This window comes from Myotis yumanensis, unplaced genomic scaffold (genome assembly GCF_028538775.1).
Source record: "Myotis yumanensis isolate MYYU_CA2020_CCGP unplaced genomic scaffold, mMyoYum1.0.hap1 SCAF_3, whole genome shotgun sequence".
NCBI classification, from domain to species: Eukaryota; Metazoa; Chordata; class Mammalia; order Chiroptera; family Vespertilionidae; genus Myotis; species Myotis yumanensis.
Window position 1 is genome coordinate 29,250,751 of NW_027223754.1, and position 21,611 is coordinate 29,272,361.

Sequence of the window (21,611 nt, forward strand, 5' to 3'; positions counted from 1 at the left end):
GAAGGGTGGCAAACCCTTGACCTAGCTGGGCTTGGGCATGGACATCGGGCACATGGAAAGCGCGGACGCTCCTCCGGCCAGGTGAGCTCAGCATGGTAATCGGATGGTGCTCGGACTCTAAAGAAAATCATTTGGTCTTTGTTTCTGCTGACAGACTGTGAGGTCACTGCAGGGTCAGACCCAGTTCAGTGCCCTTTACCTGCACGATGGCCTTGACGGGGACCACACGGTTGTGGTGACCAAGCAAGCTCTTCCACACGGGACACTTGCTTTATTGTTTTTTATTTTTATTTATTTATTTTTTAAATTTTTATGGGGAGGATGCCCACTCGCCCATGGTGCTCTCCCTCGTACCAGTTCTGGTCGATTTTCCTCTGTTTTATTGTTTTAATGTGTGTTTTTTTTTCTTGTCCTTTCTGAGGTCATTCTGCCCATGAGTTGTGGATGAAAATATAGCCTTTGCTTTGTAAGCTGTCACACAGATACTACAAAATAGGTCTGGAGAGGTTTAGGCCAAATGTGATTTGAAACCACCTCATGTATTATTAAACGCTGCATTAGTTTAAAGCAGTGGTCCGCCCCCCGCGCCACCCCCCCCCCCCCCCCCCCCCCGATTCTGTCCCTCAGAGGACACTTGACAATGTCTGGAGACATTTTTGATTGTCACATGTTGGGGGGTAGGGAGGGTGGTGCTGGCATTTGGCGGGCGGAGGGTAGGGGTAAGATCATGCACAGGTCAGCCCCACCACAGAGAACAATCCTGCCCAAACGTCAACAGTGCCAATGTGGAGGTCTTTTGATTGAAGCATGATCTTTTTTTTAATTTTAATCTTCACCCAAGGATAATTTTCCCATTGATTTTTAGACAGAGTGGAGGGGAGGGGGAGAGACAGAGAGAGAGAGAAACATTGATGTGAGAGAAACACATCGATTGATCGCCTCCCTCACATGATGAGCCTGCAACTGAGGTACCTGCCCTTGACTGGAATTGAACTCGGGACCCTTCAGTCTGCAGGCGGACGCTCTAGCCACGGAGCCAAACCGGCTAGGGCGCATGATCTTCATTTTATAAAGTAGGCTAAAATGTCCACTTAAAGCAGAAAACAGTTCTCAGCAGAGATGACTCCATTTTCTCTTTGTGAAACCCGTTTTTGCCAACTCACTAATTTGGCTGATGTGAGCTGGAGTGAGGAGATGAGGGAGGGATCGGCCTGCAGGGCCAAGGCCTACAGCTCCCACCCTCTGCAGGCATGAGGGATGCTTGCACACACTTCCCCGGGCCCTCTCTTGTCCCCTGGGCTCCCTTGTTCTTCAGCTTGACTTGCTATAAGAACGTTCTAGACTCATGGCTCTGACGAAATGCCTGTACTTTGAAGATGGCCCATCCAAGGCCATGCTTTGCACAGTCACCCCAGGGGTGCAGAGTGGCAGGTGGGAATGAAGGATCATACTGCTCCTGGTTGCATAAGAGGAAGTTCAGTTTCCGCCTGAGTCGTTTGGGGCTTTAGTTATGCTCACAGCACTGAGGTTAGCACCTTGAGAATTTCGATTATCATAGATGGGCCAAGAATGCAATTACGTTTAGTTCTGCCTACGGAGCTAAAGCCGGGTGTACTTACTGGAACCTTCATCTTAAAGTCATCTCTGTTGAATTTGAAAGCGAGGTCAGAGAGAGTCCTTTGGAAAAATCCTGTTGGTCGCAGAACAAGGACGAGCTGGAGGTTTGCCGGGAAGGATGCCTGCAGGGGAACAGAGGGCGTGGCATCGCTGGTGGACCGCTGTAGCTGACGTAGGGGTCCCACATACCTGCAGCTAACTGCACAGGCCGGACAGGGAAGACCTGGTCCGGGTGTTTTCAACACAACAAAGGTTATAGACACTGGACTCCATCAGAGGCATCACCACCTCTTAAGAGAAAAGGGAAAAAGTCACACTGCTTGATGTTACTTACAAACGAGAAAGTCAAAAGCTTGTTACACATGTGACAGACGGAATTGTGTCCTCTGAAGTTCAGATGTTGAAGACCAAACCCCAGTGCCTCAGAATGTGATCATATTTGGCGATGGGGTCTTTACGGAGGCAGTTAAGCTAAAGTAAGATATTAGCACGGGCCTCCAACCCAATGACTCGTGAATATGGGAAATTTGGACACAAAACCCACCGGGAGAACGCCACGTGAAGATGAAGGCAGAGATGGGTGATGGGTCTATGGGCCAGGGATCACCAAAGATCACCAGCTACCCCAGAAGCTGGGGGACAGCGTGGAATACGTTCTCCCTGTGGCCACACAGGGAACCAGCCCTGCCTTGACCTTGAACTTCCGGCCTCCAGACTGTGAGGTAATAAAGTTCTGTTGTTTAAACCATCCAGTCTGGGAACTTTGTTTTGACAGCCCCAGGGAACTATACTTGTCAAACAGAAATGAAGCCATACACACACACACACACACACACACACACACACACACAAGCTGAAGGAAAGATAAAAATAAGCGTGCGCACACACACACTCTTAGATACAATTATGTGGATGTGTTCAGCTACCAGCTTTGCTTACAAGGTACCTGGCCTTGGGCAAGTTACTTAACCTCCCCGTGCCTCAGTTTCCCCATTTTGAAGCAGAGGTAACAGAGTGCCTTCCTCACTGCACTCTTGAGGGTTAAGTGACTTAATGCACATGCAGAGTTTAGCACAGTGCTCACACGAAACGCTCAAAAACGTGGCGATGACAGACACATAGTAAAAGGCTATTCTAGACGCCAGATGACTTCCAGACGCTGAAATCCAGGGAGACCCCATTACTAAAACAAGAAATTCTGAAGCAAGTCAGTTCGATTTCTGGATAACCAGGCTACAGGCACCTAAAATATAATACACCAGTGATGGCAAACCTTTTGAGCTCGGTGTGTCAGCATTTTGAAAAACCCTAACTTAACTCTGGTGCCGTGTCACATATAGAAATTTTTTGATATTTGCAACCATAGTAAAACAAAGACTTATATTTTCGATATTTGTTTTATATATTTAAATGCCATTTAACAAAGAAAAATCAACCAAAAAAATGAGTTCGTGACACGCGTGTCATAGGTTCGCCATCACTGAAATACACGAACAGAATGACACAGCCCCAAGGCCTGAAACAGATACCTTGGCTCAAAGGTCATCCTGGCCCACCTCTAACATCCATGCTCATCTAAGCAGCACTGGCAGAAGACCCTAAGCCAGGGACCTGCGGGGCGGCCCATCGGCACACCAGAACTCACGGCACCTATGGATATTCCCGGGTTATGCCATCCAGGGTTAACACTGCCACCCACCTACTGGTGACATCCACACTGTGCCTGCGACCCCGCCACTCCTTGAGCTCCCACCTGAAGGCCCTCAGTGCCTGCCAGGCACCTCCACTGCCATCTGGGAACCTTGAGGGCAGCGCTAAGACTCCAGTGATGGCGGCCTCTGGGTTGGGTGTGGAGCACATACCCTTCCTGCCCGCAGCCCTGAGACACACCCTCCCCACAGGTTCCCCAGCGAGTCTGTGTACCACCGCCATAGCCCGGGTGACGAGGACCATGTGTCTTTGGTCGCCAGCACCTTAGCAGGTGGTCGCTATGTGTCTGCAGCCCTGTGGGCCAGCAGGGGAACTGTCACAAGGTGCCATCTGCCCAGACAATGGAGGTGCCTGGCACAGCCACCCACGTTCACAGCGGGACCCGCAGCTCAGGAGGGGCCTGTGAATAAGCACCCCAGCGAGCCGTGATCTCTCCACTGTGCTGCCCCTGCTGACTCCCGCCAATGCTCACTGAGTTCGACTCCTTCGAGGGGAAAAGACAACTCAGAGAACCACGTGGAGAGTCGGCAGCCCGAGGGCAGATTCCGGGCCATTTACCAGCAGGAGGACCGTGCAAACCTGTCACCATCATTTGTGAAACTGGCCCCCACTCTTTAAGGAAGACATCCTGACGACAGTCTCTTTCTAGAGGCGACAGCGAGTCACGCTTTTCTAAATGTCAATGTTGTTTTTGCCGCCCTAATTCACACCTCGGGGCAGATGTGCTCCGTAAGCACAGGTTTGAATGCATAGGATAAAACTGTGCCCTGGTCCTTCAGCGATTTCCCGTAGATGAACTCAGCTCAGGCGACGAGGAAAGCCACCGGCAGTGGGCCTCGCTCGCCCCATCCTGGGAGGAGGCACTGACCTTGCTGAGCCTGTGGCTGGAGGTGACTGTCTACGTGAAAACCAGTTCATTCTCCCCTTTTCTTGCTTTAGTGTTTCCATTTCTTTAAGTTGTTGAATCTTTATATTAAAGAGAGTAGTTGTAAGATCCTAGCCAAGTGAGAAGGCTTAGTGACATACACAAACAATATTTTGAATACAAACAACGGTAAATTACATTTTCTCTGGGTTGGAGCCAACCATATGTACTAAAAGCCATCTGGGAGAAAATAAAACTTTATTTTAAAAATATAAAGGTAACTGGATGGAGGATTTGGGATGGAGGCTATAACATAACATCTTTTTGCAACTCACTCATGAATCAAGCAATCAGAAAATGATTACAATAGGTTCCTGTGTCATATGAAAGCAATATTGTTTATTTTCAGGGGCTGACCTTGACTGACTTAGGAACACATAGGATGTGATGACTCTACATGTGCAATTTGGGGATAGATGAAGAAGACTCAGCTGGCTTGTGAATTCATATTCTTAGAGTCTTACTAAACGAAGAGGCAAACGCAACTGGAGCCAATAGATGAAGAAGTTCCGCGGAACCCTGGTGCTTGGGGGAACGCTGTTTGAAATCCTCCCCAAGTTCAAGTCACTGCCTTAACTTGTGCCCAAAGCCACAGTTATCCAGCCTGACGTTAGATGTTTAATTTCAAGTGGAGCAGCTGAATCCTGACCAATGACATTTGTCTCATAGTAGCCAAACAACAAACAACAAGTTTGTGTAATAAATATGAACTTGGAAGCTTGGATCTCAGTATTAGGAGATGAAAAACCCAGAGTCTGAATCAGAAAAGCTGTCTGTGAACAGAGGCCTTCGGCCACCGGGGCTGCTGCTGGGGAGGTCTAGGTGCAAGCCTGCCGGATGGGGCATCTAAGACCAGCCCCCGGTGAGTACGGTTGAGACGGTCATAAACACCATTAAGGAAAAGACATTTTAATGAAAAATGAGTAGGAAGGGGGTAATCTCTGAAGGAAGGACAGTCATTCCACTGAATACTCTCAACATCGGGACACCTGGGCTGCCTGCTCTTCTGGGACCAGCAGAGCCTCTGCCCATGCCCTCTCCTCCCCTGGCATCACCACCTGTGCTTAGACCTCCGGGAACTGGCACGCAGAAGGCATTTAGTAACATTGTTTAACATAATATTATTTTACCACACATGGTGTATTTACTGAATGCCCTGCAATTCCTGGGTCCCTCAGACACTTTGTGCACACACAGATGGCATTGGCTTTACAGGCAAAACCCCGAGTTCTCCCCACGCAGACTGAAACGACCTGAACTGCAATTTCCTTCAATGGCATGCTCTAGGACATAGATTGAGCCTGAATTAGGCTAGCTCTAAACTTAAATATGTACACTCCATTACAACCCTCCACCATGCTAACACCACACACACACACACTCACTCTTCGCACGCAGTCGTAGTAGGAGTGGGTTAAAACTTGAAGTGGAATCCTAGAAGACATACACTGGTATTTTATCAGAGGCATCTACCCCAGGACAGTCCAAACTTTGAACCAACTGTTAGACAAACAAAGAGTGATGCTTGAATTCTCAGCTTCGAGTCTTGTTTCTGCTTGTGTCCACCGGTAGAGATCATGACGTGTGCCAGGTCAGAGCACCCATTGCCCCCAATGCCCATGAGAGCCGATGAAGGCTCTGTTTTGGATGGAGGCACAGCAAGTCTGATTTTAGGAACATTAGACGTTGGCTCCTCCAATGCCTTATTCTTCTCTTCCAAGCCAAGCTGAAGGCATCCAAGAAAGGAAAACGAACACCCCAAATTAAGGAAAGCTCAGCTCAGGAGACAGTACACATGGTGGCAAAAAATAGCCCTGAACTACGTGGTGTTATGTAAGGGCTGAGCCTCAACCGGGGGTCCAGACACACTTGGAGATGAGTAGAGCCGCTGCCACCGACTTGCTTCTGTGGCACCTGCAGCTGGCCAGGTGCCCCGGTGGAATTGTGCACCCTGGAGGCGCCCATGTGCTGATTCCTCCCGAGGGCGCTAGCCTAGCGGGTGCTGGGTGGTTGTTTTCCCAGAGCCCCCTTGGATAATAGTATAGGCTGGCTGAAGGTGGCAGCATGAGTACCAGCTCTGGCGCCAGTTCTGTCTCCCACCTCCTGGTCCCACCACAGAGCCATGGTGGAGATCAGACCGACACCCTGGCTCAGAGGTGGACGCATGCTCAAGGAAGGCAGCAGGGCTTGGCTCGTAGCGTCCTGCCCACCCCTATGGCCTGTGCTGCCTCAGGCACCCCTATATATTTTTCTGGTGTCTCTGGGCATAACTCTGACCACAATGTCTGTCAGCTGTCTGCACCCTGCTTGGGTATATATTTCTTGCTCATTCTCCCCTTATATCCCCAACACCTTCACGTTCCAGGCACAGAACAGGGTTTTCACAAATGTGTTCAATACATTAATAGAATTTTTCGCATTGATATCAGTAATTTTTTATAACAAGAAGCATCAGAGTGCAAAGAGAATCTTTGACAATTCTTCTAGAAAAATGCTGACTTCTGGGATTTCCAAACCAGTACTGGGGAACTCTGTGACTTACAGGGAAAAGGATAGAAAAAAAAAAAGCCACACTCTTTAAAAAAGAGTACCCTGTAAGTTTATGAGGATTTTAAAACAAAGGAAATCTGATTATATAACAGTGATTTTTTTTCAACCGGTGTGCTGCAAGAATTTTTAAAACATATGATATCTATTTAGTCAGGGGGGCTGACCTCTTTTCCCTTAGATTATCGAATACAAAACTGACAATGGCCAACACAACAATAGGCATAGGTGTGAATGAATCAAAATTATAACTATTTTTTGTCAGATCGGCAAACAATATATATTTTTTGGTGTGCTGCAGTTCATGTGTTCCATGTGATGAGAAAGGTTGGAAATCGCTGATATAACACACTGACGTCTTTGGAAGTGCTCTGAAGTGTTTTGATCTGTTTCAGATAAATGAGGTCATGGGAAGTGTGTGCCAGGGCGGGGGCCTGGGCAGGGGACACCTGAGGCGGTGCAGGGAGACGCTTTATCCCAAAGACACAGGTGGGATCCAGTAGTAAAGAACGGGCCTGCCCCAAAACGATGTGAACTGTAGGAGCCAGAGCAGACCCCGAGCCTTTAATCATCGTTAAGATGAAATAATGAGGCAGAATGTAAGGAAGGAGTCGATTCTCCCACTCTACCCAGAACCCCACCACAGCATCCTCTCTGAGGCCAAGAACCAAAGATGGCTGAACGCAAGGCCCAGAACAAGAGGGGAGGAGAATTTCACTCCGCCGGGCATTAGGTTTTTAAGAAACGCTTGGGAGCAGCGGAGCCATCACCGCCCAGGGAGACCCGGCCAAGTCCAAGTCGCTCTGGGTCACCCTGCTTGCCAACAATCGCTTTTCGGTCCTTTGGCGGCTGGGAGGCGAGCGTGGGTGGAACCCAGTGTGGTGAGCAGTGCGCCACAGTGGAGATCGTGAGCGGGGGTGGAAGCTACTGGCAAAAATAAGATTCAGGGCTCCCTGCTGACTTAACTCTTCCCTCCTAAATAATCACGGCAAGCTAAACACAGCCAGGACACAGACCAGCTGCTCTGCCCTGGAGGGCGGCACACAGGCTGCAAAACAGCTCCCTGGACGTAAAGATAAATTCCTTGGCAGCGAGGGTTACCAAGTGCAGGATGGGGTTCCCAAGAAAGACACAGGCATCTGAGTCAGTCGTAAAACTATGGAATACACAGTCCACGGAAAGGAGAGGGTCACGTAGAAGAAGCTATTCGATATAGTTAAAACTTCTAGCCTGAAGACGCTCTGTAACACATTCAGTGCCCTGTTACTCAGGACTTTGTGCTCTATTAAAGAATGAGTAGACAGTAAATCCTGGGCAGCTCACATACTCAATGGTCAGAAATAAGCCAGCTGGTGGAATTGTTTTCTAATTAAAACAGGCCGCCTAAGAGTTAACCCATTTGAGAACACACACACACACACACACACACACACACACACACACGCCTTAGCAACTGCTGAAGTCAAGGAGGTGGGGCTCCAGGCCTCAGGCCACCCGGGCGGTGCTCTGAGCTGGCTGTACGCCTCGGTGCTGCGCCACAGTGACAGCTAGAACCCACACTGCCACCCAGGTAGAAGGGTCACCAGAAGTGAAACGCTGCTGTCCCCAAGCCCAGGAGAAGAGCAGGTGGGACGTCACAGAGCCAGGGTGCCGACACTTACTGCTATTCGCAGGACTGACGCCTTCACAGAGGTCCATTTGTCCTGCCTTCGGTCTATGACCAGGATGAATCCGATGCCAGCATCTTGCAAGCTGAAACGAGGGGGAGAAATATCTGCAATTAACGTGTGCAGCAGGGAGATGGGCTTTCACGTAATCTCTAAGAAAATCTAATGATAAAACGATTCCTCCTAGGATCCTTATGCCACATCCGCGCTGCAAGGTAAAACGCGTGCCAAGTAGGCGTCTGAGCAGACTGCAGCATTTCCATGAGCCTCGTCCGGGCAATTTCCAGGACTTGCTCTTATCTAAAGACGCACCAATATTTTTTGTGTTTTGTTTATTTCCCAACCTCACAACAACCATCTTGCAAGGCAAAGATCCAGGCAGAACCCATCCTTCCTGGAGCTTATTCAGTTTTTGTTCCACAGTAAGCGCCGAGTCATTTTCTCTGCTGGGTTGACCAGCTGGCTAAATCCTCCAGGACACGCTGTAAGATCCACATGTTACACGAGTCCTAGTAGCTGAGGTCCTCGTGCTTGCCCACGTTAGAGAATTGCTCTTGTTGGCACTGCTGCAACCATGGGAGAGAAGCCCCCAGGCATCCGAAGGCTCAGGAGCATCTGGTGGAAAAGGGAGAGGAGACAGGGCTCCTTGCAACAGCAACATCTGTGGCAGAGAGAACACTGCGCCGCTGTGGAGTGACAACCTCCGTCCCGACTTAGCCCAGCACAGGAGCCTGAGTCACAGCGTAGAAACCAGGAGGGCCTCCTCCGCCGGTGCATCCCACATCCGAGCCAATTGTGCAATGCCAGCAGCTGCACTGCCAGCCAATCCACGCGGGAGCGAGAGGAGGGCAGGCCGAGGCGCCAAGTGGAAGCGCTAACTTCCAAGCCTCTGAACCGAAGGGAGCCACTTGTGGGTTGAAATGCAAGTCAGAATGACATGCAACAAATAGAAATTCTGCAGTGTGCAAAAGCCTGCTGTAAACGCCAAGGAATAAAGCCAGAGCTGTCTTATCCCAAATCCTCCCCGGCCCTCAGATGGAATGACGGCGACAGTGACACAGAATGCACACCTGGGTGGGCATGGGCTGTGGATTCTGTGCTCTTATCCACACTGGAGGACGAAGGGCTCTGGGTATAGGAATCTGGGTCAACAACAGCAGAGGCCTCGGTGAGTGTGCAAGTCCTCACCCGCTTTCATTCAGAACAGTCTGTCCGCTGTTGCTATTAGAGCTCACGCGCGCATGGCGAGAAGGCGGTGATTGTGTTTCACACTGTACAGGGCGCTCCACGCAGAACTCCTGAGCTGGCTCAGTTCTTACGGAAGCAAGGTTTTTTTGTTGTTTTGTTTGTGGCACTCAAATCTCAGTGCCAGGAACCTAGATTCACAGCGGTCTTGCTCCCCACTGCACCCCAACAGCAAGGGCTCAACACAGATGGCCGGCTGACTTGCCTGATTCGGGCTGGGCTGCTAAGGTAGGACGTTGAGATGGAACAGAAACCCTAGTCCTGTGCCTGGACCCTCCTTTTGTTCTTCTGGGTTCCTACTGGCCAGCCACCGCACTAAAAGCTTGTCAGGATATTCTTTCTCTAATCCTTATAACAGTGATGGCGAACCTTTTGAGCTCGGCGTGTCAGCATTTTGAAAAACCCTAACTTAACTCTGGTGCCGTGTCACATATAGAAATTTTTTGATATTTGCAACCATAGTAAAACAAAGATTTATATTTTTGATATTTATTTTATATATTTAAATGCCATTTAAGAAAGAAAAATCAACTAAAAAAATGAGTTTGCGTGTCACCTCTGACACGCGTGTCATAGGTTCGCCATCACTGCCTTATAACAACCCTAGGAGGCAGCTGAGAGAGCAGACACAGACACAGAGGGGTTAAGTTGCCCAAAATCACACAGCCAGTGAGCACAGACGGAGTGAACCCCATGGTCTGGCTGGGAGTCAGGGCTCTCAGCTGCCTGCATGCTGCCTCCCAGGCCAAGCACACTCCTCCCGCCCCTCCCACTCCTGGGCTTCCCCCTAATGCCAGGCCAGGTGGGGCCTCCTCTCCGGGGGTCCCTGCACCACTCCCAGGTGTCGGGGGACATGCTGAGGGGGCCTGACCTCAGAAGCAGACAGCGAAGATGCCCACACACCAGAACCCGGCTCGGGGCCAGGAAAACTCTCATCCGTGCCCCTCCCCCCACATCTCGACTCTCACCATATTTTGGGAGCAGTGACTCAGAGGTGCCTAGACTTAACAAACATAAGGCATCTTATGTAAGATGTAGACCCTCCAAGCCTCCCGTGTGCCCACATGGCTGCAGCCACAGAGCAAGCCCGTGTGAGATGCCCACCCCCAGGAGCCGAGGCTCAGCAGCCCACAGGGTCCCATCCTTCCACCCACCAGCTGGCTAAGGAGGGTCTGGATCTGCCCACATACATGAAGAACCTGGAGCTCAGGGAGCCCTGCTACACCCCCTCTCCGCTCCCAAATATGTGATCTCATATGCCCAGGAGACGGGGCGCTTCATGCTTGCAGAAGCTGCCTCCAAGGGGGACCCTGGCGTGCCGGGCCGTGGGCTGACGGCTGAAGGTGGCGGCAGGGGAGCAAACAGGGGGCAAGAGTTCAGAATCTGGCAGCCCCCCGCAGTGCCTCAGGACCCTGGGCACACGTGGCCCGCAGCACACAGATGTTGGCCTCCAACCTTGAAACACTTGGATCAGAGGGCCGCCCTGGCCAGCTGCCCAGCAGCTGAGTGAGGCTGATGAGCTCGCTTTTGACCTAAATAATCAAAAGAGGCAGAGCTGGAGTAAACTGTTTCTGGGGTCCACCACTCACTGGTGTCTCCTCTAACACCTTGGGGCTCACGGGCCTGGGTGCCCATGCGCCTGCTAACTCTGCCCGGGTGGCCCTCAGAGGCCGGGGCACACAGGCCCGTCAGCTGTGGGTCCGACCTCCCTTCGCTGGGCGGGAGCAGGGAGCTGCGTGAGAACAGTCCAGAAGCAAGGGCTGGGCCGTTCCCTCCCGGGGAGTGAGGTCTGCCGTCACCCGGCATCACATTTGTCTAGTTCTTGGCTGAGCTGCATCTTGGTCCCCAGGCCGGCTGGGAGCTTGTGGGACTTGCCAACCCCCCCCCCCCCCCCCCCCGCCGTCTCCTCTGGTTTAAACCCAATTTATCACAGAGCAGGGATGGGCGGGGGACACAAAGAGAAACCAGGGTGACCGAGGAGGAAAGGCATTCGCAGAGAGGATGGCTGTGGTGGGGAGAGCCGAGGGGTGGAGGGGGCGTGATGAGGGGCCTGCTCCTCCAGCTACAACGTGCACCCATGACTCCCGGAGTCTGTTAAAATGCCGATTCAGGCTCAGGAGGCCAAAGTGGGGCCCTCTTCGTGCATATCTAACAAGCCCCCCACGTTGCTGATGCTGCCAGTCCAAAGACCCACCAGGATTGCGAGTCCCATGACAAGCCCTGAGGACTTCCTGTGTGAGGAGGTGTGGTGTCTGAGCAGCCCGAGGGGAGGCTGGGACACTGGGGGTGGCTGCTAGACCCCTCGAACTTGGAAAGGAGGGTAGGATGGAGGGGGCAACCCCCAACACCACAAGGAGTGAAATGAGGGCCCCGAGGATGAACAGAGAGGGCAATGCAGAGGTTTGGGGGCATCGTGTCATGCTGGAGGGCGGGGAGTGAGCCGTCAGGGGGTCGGTGGGAGAGGGGAGGTGTTGCCATTGGTGACAGGCCAGTGATGTTTTTGGAGGAGAGGCAATTGGGAAGAAGTCCCGAGGGACTGGGAGGTCACTGCCCTCTCCAGGCCGAGATACCCGGGGTGGGGGCGGGGGAGGGCGAGGGGACACGCCTTCCCAGAACAGCAGGGCCCGGGCATTCATCTTCTCCCGAGCACGTGGCCGATACCTGCTGGGTCTGGACGTTTAACCATCACTCGAGAGGGCGCAATAGGCTGAGGGCCTCCCAAAACAGTCAGTGGAACCCGCGGCTGTGCCCTGTGTGCTTGCCGGGTCAGTTCCCACACCTGTTCTCTCCCCTTCGCAGGAGGCAGGGTTTTCAGGAGACGAAGCAGGAGGGCCGTCACCTGGGAGCAGCTTGTATTCCAAGCCTGGTTATATGCACAGTTTCCAACATACTGTGTCCTAGTTATAGGAACAAACCAAAGCACCAGCCAAGCGCGGAAACAGGTAAAAGCCTGAGGAGGAACTTGGGCCGCAGAATGTTAAAATGTGTTCTGACCAATGGCGCCCTCTTGTGGTTGGAAGTGAGTTCCGCATGTAACGCAAGAGAATGCTGGGTGCCCCAGGCGGGAGAGTGTGTGTGTGTGTGGGGGGGGGGGGGGGGGGGGGGGGGGGCGCGGGTTTGGGGGGGCAGGCCAACTTTAACCAGCTAGAATGTGGTTACCGTGACTTCTGGGGAGCCCATCACGCTCCCTGGTCCCTGGACACTGCTACCGTGTCCCAGCCACCCTGGCCCAGGTGTCCCAAGTCGTCTATACGGGTCAGAGCTGAAGGATCTAACTCCCAACTAATCTAGTGCTCAAGTGTGCTTTTCTGGTCTCCTGAAAACCAGGCTGACAGGACGGTCTTAAGACAGCCCTGCTTTGGGACAAACCACTTAATGCTGGGCATTCATCTTCTCTCGAGCACGTGGCTGATATCTGCTGGGTCTGGATGTTTAACCATCACTCAAGAGGGCGCAATAGGCTGAGGGCCTCGCAAAATAGTCACTGGAACCCGTGGCTGTGCCCTGTGTGCTTCCTGAGTCTCTCTGTGAGAGCTCCCCACCCATCCCCACCCCTATCCCCACCCCATCCCCACCCCATCCCCAACCCCAACCCCATCCCCACCCCTATCCCCACCCCATCCCTATCCCCACCCCATCCCCACCCCATCCCCACCTCCATCCCCATCCCCATCCCCATCCTCATCCCCATCCCCATCCCCATCCCCACCCCATCCCCAACCCCATCCCCACCCCATCCCCACCCCAACCCCATCCCCACCCCTATCCCCACCCCATCCCTATCCCCACCCCATCCCCACCCCATCCCCACCCCATCCCCACCCCCATCCCTATCCCCATCCCCATCCCCATCCCCACCCCATCCCCAACCCCACCCCCATCCCCACCCCATCCCCATCCCCTTCCCCATCCCCATCCCCAACCCCATCCCCATCCCAACCCCATCCCCACCCCAACCCCACCCCCATCCCCATCCCCACCCCCATCCCTACCCCATTCCCATCCCCAACCCCATCCCCATCCCAACCCCATCCCTACCCCAACCCCACCCCCATCCCATCCCCACCCCCATCCCTACCCCATTCCCATCCCCAACTTCACCCCATCCCTATCCCCATTCCCATCCCCAACCCCACCCCATCCCCTTCCCCATCCCCATCCCCATCCCCAACCTCACCCCATCCCTATCCCCATCCCCATCCCCACCCCATCCCTTTCCCCATCCCCATCCCCAACCACACCCCATCCCCATCCCCAACCTCACCCCATCCCTATCCCCACCCCATCCCCACCCCATCCCCACCCCATCCCTATCCCCATCCCCACCCCATCCCCACCCCCATCCTCATCCCAACCCCATCCCCACCCCCATCCCCACCCCATCCCCATCCCCACCACATCCCCACCCCATCCCCATCCCCAACCTCACCCCACCCCATCCCTATCCCCATCCCCACCCCAACCCCACCCGATCCCCATCCCCAACCTCACCCCATCCCTATCCCCATCCCCATCCCCACCCCATCCCCACCCCCAACCCCACCCCATCCCCATCCCCACCCCATCCCCATCCCCACCCCCAACCTCACCCCACCCCCATCCCCACCCCATCCCCACCCCCAACCTCACCCCATCCCTATCCCCATCCCCACCCCATCCCCATCCCCACCCCATCCCCATCCCCATCCCCAACCTCACCCCATCCCTATCCCCATCCCCATCCCCACCCCATCCCCATCCCCACCCCCAACCTCACCCCATCCCTATCCCCATCCCCATCCCCACCCCTAACCCCATCCCCACCCCCAACCTCACCCCATCCCCATCCCCATCCCCATCCTCAACCCCACCCCATCCCCACCCCAACCCCATCCCACCACTGCGGAGGCTGGAGGCTGAGTAGAGAGCGGTGCACCCCGGTTGTTTTGAGTTAGCTTTAAAGCCACTGCACTCCTACTGGGCGGAGGAGAGGCTGCTGAGGAAAAGAGGCCGTCCTACACCCCGTTACAGAGACCAGGGGCTCACCTTTCTCTCAGAATTAGGAATTTGTGATCCCAGTGCTGGACAGACCTTAGACATGACTATCCACCCCCCAGAGAAGGCCTTGCCCTGGGTTTGGTAGCTGGCTTGGGGTCCACCGGCAAAGACCCTCATCACGCCAAGCTGCCTCTGCTTCCTGAGGGTCAGGAAGGGCTGGTGGTGCCATCAGATCTCTGGTAGCCGAGACCAGATGTGTTGCTGCAGAAGCCCTGACCTTCCCAGGGGCCATCGCCACCCCCAGGTCTGCTCTGAGAGCTGCATCCACTGACACTGACCACAAACCCATTGGGGCTGCACGCTGTCTGTCTCCCGCTGTACCTGGTCCAGACACACACTCATCTGCCCGAATGAATGAACGAACACGGGACAGAGAGAAAGCGTCAGCCCTCCTCTCCAGTGCGGTCCAGAGCTACAGGCCCCTCTGGCTTTGTCTCTGCCCAACCCCGAGAAGGAGCATGCTACCAGGTCACAGCTCCTGTTCCAGATTCCCCCCACCCCGCTCCTCGAGGTGCTGTCCTGGGTCCTGGTCCAGTGCTGAACACCCTGGAGTCTGGGCCTGCTTTGCTGATGTCAGCCAGTCCCGTGCCTGGGTGCATTCCCTCGATCCCACAGCCCAAGTAGCATCCAAAGTCCTCCTGCCAGTCGGCTGGCTTTCCAATCAGCAGCAACAAAACAACCTCCTTAATCGTGTTTAACTGTCTTTTTAAAGAAGTTACACTTATTATTGCCACTGAGAGACTATATGGACGAACAACGGCCAGGCCAACCTATAAAAATATAACTCTGACCCACACCCGGCAGCAACCAGCTCAGAAAACCAGCCCTCGGTCTCAGCGCCCAGCCCAGCAGCCACGCTGACTCCAGAAGTCACACTTGCAGGAAGTTGGCTGCTGTCTGCAGCAACAATCTCAGAAACCAAACAACCACCGGGGGCAACTGGCCCTGAGGGTCTGGACACTTCAGTGACTGCCGGTTCCCCACCTCTGCCCCTGCTTCCAGCTCAGGACCAACCAGAGAAAGCCCAATGCCCTCCCCTACCCGCCCCTGCACCGGGGGGTCTGCTGGGGTGTGGAAGCTGCTCGCTAGGGCGGGACCCCAACACTGAGCCAGGTCCCTGTCCTGGAACAATATTTCCTGGGATGTAAACATCAACAGGTCATAGCAAGCCAGGTTGGCGTCAACACAGGCTGATGCTGTGGGAAGGGAGACGGCGTCGGGTTTAAAGAGGGGCAGAGCCAGGCTGAGGGCATTTCTGAGCGCATCCACGGCTCCAGCTGGGCCTCGTTCCAACCTACGCCTGCCCAGGGCTCACAGCTCGAAGCTGGAGGACGGAGGAGCAGCCCTTCCCCGTGTGAAAGGACCACGGCGACACTGAAGGAGTGTTCTTGGAGCCACTGCTAACAAGGCCCGCTCTGCCTGGCGCCGGGACCGGCGGAAACAAGGCCAGTGATGGGGCGGCATCAGGCCAGGGCATGCTCTTGCAGGAGGCGGTCACAGGTTGGCATCGTCCCAGACCGTCCCTGGCAGGTGTTGGCATGGGAGTCAGGTGGAGCTCATTCATCCATGGTTGGGCCCCACGGTCCCACGGGAAAGAAGGGCCAGCTTCCCCGAGGCCTGCCAGGACGTCAGGGCCCTGCCTAAGCAGGAGAGTCCTGAGGCTGGGCCAGCCCAGAGGGGACAGGGGATGGGCAGGCCAGGCAGGTGGTTGGATGGAGGTGGAGCCAGGAGGGACAGCTTGGGCGGGGGGCACTGAAACTGGGGAGAGGGCACACACAGCCGTACGTGCAGGACACATGGGTCCTGGCTGTAGGCAGGGCCCGCTCTCCCCTTCCTGGCCTCTGACTATCTGTTTACTTCTCTCTCTTTCATCCCATATTTCGACACTAGTCTACAAAAGTTAGACCAGTAAGCAAATGCTAAAAAGTCTTATTTCCTTGTTTTTCTTTTGTAAGCCAGAGGCGACGGCCGCCTTTCTCTCTGCCCCTGTGGTTTACCTGCCCAAGTTCACACCCTGTGACCTTGAGTGTGTTCCCTAGGCATTCAATACGGAGCCTTTCTTTGCTGGCTGTCCCTTCTCTCTTCTTACAATTCAGAAGCTTAACCTGTAATAAGACCATTGTGCACCGTGTTTATCTTAATACTGGTCAGCTTTTCATCCCAGAAAGCAAAACAGCAAGAAAGACATCAAACGCTTTTAAAAATCTCTCCCCCGCACGGTAATGTGCTTTTTCTCAAAGTCGACACGCAGTGTCAGTGAGGGCTGGCGAGTCAGCCGCACACAGAGGATGGCCTGCAGGTGAGCAGGTAACAGCCACAGAGCCCTGGCCCACAGAGCAGGGCACTGCCTCTCTTCTTCACACCCCAGAAGGAACAGTCCACTTACCGGGGTGGGGAACTTCGGCCCACGGGCCATATAAGGCCTGCAAAATCATTTGGTCTGGCCTTGCCAAGGCATTAGGGGTGAGTTCATTAAATGTTTGACCAAATAATAGCAGGCTAAGTTTTAGGTTGATAATTTTGTATGGCCCGCGAATGATGTTATTAATAGCCAAATGGCCTTTGGCAAAAAATAAAAAAAAAATAAAAGCTCCCCACTCCTGAAAAACCACACTGTTATTTCTCTAAAGAGCAAGAAAACTTGCATTTTTATGTTCTTTATATTAAAGTGGTTTTTTTCATGTCAATAAATATAAATTTTTGGACAAAAATGAACAAAGAAAACCCAAACTAGGATACCAAGGGGATCACCGTGAATGTATTTGGAATTTGTGTGAATCACTATTTTTCAAAGACAGATTTCTAATTTAGCTCAAAAACAGCCATCAACAGATGAACAGAGCAAACAAAATGTGGCACATCCATACAATGGAACGCTATTTGCCTTAAATGGAAGGAAATTCTGACACATGCTACAACACGGATGAGCCTGGAAGACATGCTCAGTGAACTAAGACAGACACAAAAAGACAAACACTGTATGATTCCACTCCTACGAGGTCCTGGAGTCATCAAATCGAGACGGAGAGCAGGGCGGTGGGTGCCGGGGCGGGCCAGGGAGGTGAGGAGTGTGTTTCATGGGGACAGTTTCAGTTTGGGAAGATGCGAATGTCTGGAGATCTGCCGCACAACAATATGAATATACTTTACTGAATATCTACTTAGAAGCAGTTAAGTTGAATATTGTGAATACCCTACCAGATTTTTAAAAATGCTATAAAAAACTAACGACTACATACATTCTGTAAATACATTTCAAACATTAGCCCTGGTCAGTGTGGATCTGTGGTAGAGCAATGGCCCACACATCAAAGGGTTCGATTCCGGGTCAAGGGCACACACCTGGGTTGCAGGTTCGATCCCCGGCCCCAATCTGTCTCTCTCTTCCCCTTATTCCCTCCCTCTCTCTCTAAAAATCAATGGAAAAAATATCCTCAGGGGAGGATTAACGAAAAAAGAAATGAAAGGGTGCACATCTGGCCAGTTCTTTGTAAGAGTGGAGTGACCTACTCCCTGGGGGGCGGGGGGGGGGGGGGGGGCGGGGCATAAAGACACAGCCGTGGGAAGTCAGACCAGGCTGACGACCTTCTGGAATCTGCTCATTACCTGCGTTAGGTTTGTCCTGCAGCCCAACCGTCCGCCTTTCCTGCTCCAGTGTCCAAGCGCGGGTCCTGGAACCCGGTGCCTCCTCCTCCTCCTCCGTCTGGACTCTCGGCTGCTCACCTGGCAGCTCAGAGCTCATCTGGCCTCTTCCTCTGCCTGGATCTGCCTCAGGTGTCTCCTCCCCACCTGGAGCTGAAACTCTAGCTGCGCAGGCAGGCGACCTGCGCAGGCTTCCAGGTGACCCGTGCCTCCCCGTCTGCACCACCCCAGCCCCAAGGGGCAGATGAGCTGGCAGGTGCAGCCTGGGCGTTAAGGGAAGGACCCCTCCCCGCCCCCTGCCCTCACTCCCACAAGTTGCTTCACTGTGCACTTAGAAATGGTTAAGGCGGGATGCTGTATGTTACGAATATCTTCCCCTCACAGCAAAATGTCATTATTTTGCAGTCAGGCAAGGGCTGTGGTTTCTCCTACTGGGCAGGAACCAGGTAGTCATCTCCTGGCCTCTTCTCCATAATGGGATCCCACCTATCCCGCCCGCCGGCTCCAGCAGAGGGAAACACTCCACGGCTGAGATGCTCAGTATGGCAGCCACTGGCCGCAAGGGAGTTGCAACATGGCTGGCCTGAGCCAGGCACTGCACTTTCACAGGAATTAATTTTAATTTTTAAATAGACAGCCAGGCATGGCTAGGGGCTGTCACACCGGCCGGCCGGCAGCACCAGAGCAAGATCATTGCAACCAAGGGAGATGCCTCGAGGAGAGGAGCGGCCTCTGGCTCCCCCGGGATCTGCGAGGTGCAGAGATAGGACCCATTGGAGTGCAGCGGACACCGCAGTGGGCAGGGTCACCAAACCCCCCAGAGCTGCAGGCCCTGTGGGACCACGGGCTGAGCAGAGTCACTTGTGCAAATGGCGAGACTGGCCCTTTCCTAGCTGATTCCATGGCTGGAGGGGGAGGATCATGGGGCCAGAGCGTCTGAGAATTATTACAAATGGGATCCCTCTCAAGGTGCTGGATATAACCAGCCAGGCGGGGAACAAGGCTGTTCACCTCAGCAAGACTCTGGAGGGAGCCAGGGGGCAGGGGAGGGTGTGTGTGCCAAGGGAATCCCTGCTGACAGGGCAGACTCGTGTGCTGGTCCATCTATACCAGGGAGCACCGTGGCCCCTCGAAGGATGATGCTACAGGCGTAGGGGGCTGCCTGGATACGCTGTGGACTAAGAAGAGGAAGGCTGTGACGATTTCACCCAAACTCAACCCTGTGGGGGGAAAGGAGCAGGTGGTGAGGGGAGACTCCCTGTGTCACGCGTACGTTTTTAATTGTTTAGGATGCATTCACGCACACACTTTTCTATCTTGATATTTTAAAATGAACTGAAAATCCAACCGGAAATCATAGTGGCAGCGAGAAGTAAGGTGCTTCTGAGGGCTGGGGACCCCTGGTCTGGGGCTTCGCTAGCCCGAGGGCATGCACCTCTGGGAACAGGCAGCCGGCGCAGCCAGCAACCTGGAGAGGAGTCTTCGCGGTCCTGGGTTAGCCCTAGACTCACACACTAGGAGGTTGGAACCCTTGACCGGGCGTCGGGACCACATTTACATTCCTGTTTCATTCCATAAGCACCTGTCTTTCTCTTCCATACGAACTGGGCCTGTGGGTGCGTTTGTGCCCGCGTGAGTGTGTGTGGTGTGGACGTGCTCGTGTGTGGTGCATACACGCCTACGTGTGGGTGCCTCTTATCAGATGAACAGGGCCCATCGCTCAGAGCCAGCTGGGAGATGGGATCTCTGGCTCCTGAGCAGCTGGGTGATTGAACCAGGCCCATGGAAAGTCCACGTCATTGTCAGCTCCAATTAACTGTAAGAGCCCCTGACTTGCATTTTAATTGGGCTGAGGAGAGACTGCAGCAGCAGAGGGAGGTGATCCTCTTGATATCACCTCCCAAACCCGGGGACAGTGGGTGACTGAGCCCCCAGGGCCCTCCCAGGGGCTCCTGCAGGGCTGCCAAGGAGACATGCAAGTCCAGGGCTGCTGCACCTGTTTTTCAAAGAAAAGCCAGAAATCTACTCAGTGTTGGCCACCCTATGCATGTGCGAGTAACATGCATGTGTATGTCGTTGCATGCATGCATGCACTGTGTGCACGCACGTGTGTGCATGAGTGCAGTGTGTGTGCATGTGGGTGTGTATGTCTGTGTGTGTGTGTGTGTGTGTGTGTGTATACACAGCACCTGAGTGAGAAACCAGGAATGACTCCATTCACAGGGAGGGACAGGATCAGACTGAGTTTGAAACGTGACTTGCCACAGTGAAGGGTAAGGAGGTGGCCTGGGGGGCAGGGTACTTGGAGGTGGGGAGATCCTGGTTCTAGAACTGCAGGAGGGGGGACTGAGCGGCATCCATGCCCCCGCCCCCGCGAGGCTCTGTGGCCCCCTGCGATTTGCTTACTGCTGGACTCAGACGTGCACAGAGGACACAGGCCGAGTGTGAAGGAGCCCGGAGGGCGCCACTCTTCCTGTTTTGCTGTTGGGTGACCTCCATCAGCATAAACATGCCTCTCGTTCTCTCACCAGCTCACCGACCCATTTCTCTGCTCCCTGGGCAGCAAAATCCTGAAAGTGTGTCTGTACGCGTGAAACGTGGGGCCAGAGAGTCCCTGCTTCACGTGTACATTTTTAATTGTTTAGGATGCATTCACACACGCATTTCTGTGAATTCACTCTGGCTCGGACCCTTGTCTCCCATTTTTGTTGAATTTACTCTAATAAGCATTTTACTCCAAACCCTTCACCAAAGCTGTTCCTGGACCCCTCAGGGCTCCCAGAGGCTGCATGCTGTGAGACGCGCATTGACCCCTCGTTCGCATCCCCTCTCACCCATCAGTAATGGACGGTCACAGTGGGACGGACGCTTGAGAGGGAAGGGGGCCTTAAGCAGCTGCAGGCGCAGCATGACCACCGATTGAGCACCCTTCCCACCTGTGTCAACCGCCCCCCCCCAGCCCTACATGATCAGGGTGGGCCTTCCCTGCTTGAGACCCCAGCTGGGGCTGACCCCTCTCCCACACTGTGTTTCCTCCTCCCCTCTGACCTCCTACCCCAGCTGGAATACCTGGGCTCCCCCTCTGCCCACCACCCCAGTTCTGGGGCCCTCACCACCCAAATGCCCACAACTGCCAAATCCACACCCAGCTGGGACCTCGCCCAGAGTTCCAGACTCACCTCAGGGCACCCAGAGGTACCAGCCCTCAACCCGAGAGGCCC

At 53.9% G+C, this 21,611-nt stretch overlaps 1 protein-coding gene across 8 annotated transcripts in view; it reads right to left on the minus strand.

Moving 5' to 3' along the window:
* MCF2L (MCF.2 cell line derived transforming sequence like) overlaps positions 1-21,611 on the minus strand; it is a 187,848-nt gene that overhangs the window by 28,791 nt on the left and 137,446 nt on the right. For 7 of the 8 annotated variants that reach the window (XM_070408569.1, XM_070408570.1, XM_070408571.1 and 4 more), the window contains 2 exons: positions 8,461-8,551; positions 1,620-1,739 (listed from right to left, as the gene is read on the minus strand). In XM_070408569.1, the coding sequence (XP_070264670.1) occupies positions 1,620-1,739; positions 8,461-8,551 (211 nt within the window). Of the gene's footprint in view, positions 1-1,619; positions 1,740-8,460; positions 8,552-8,810; positions 8,923-21,611 lie in introns of those variants that run through there. The other variant, XM_070408572.1, reaches the window with a different exon arrangement.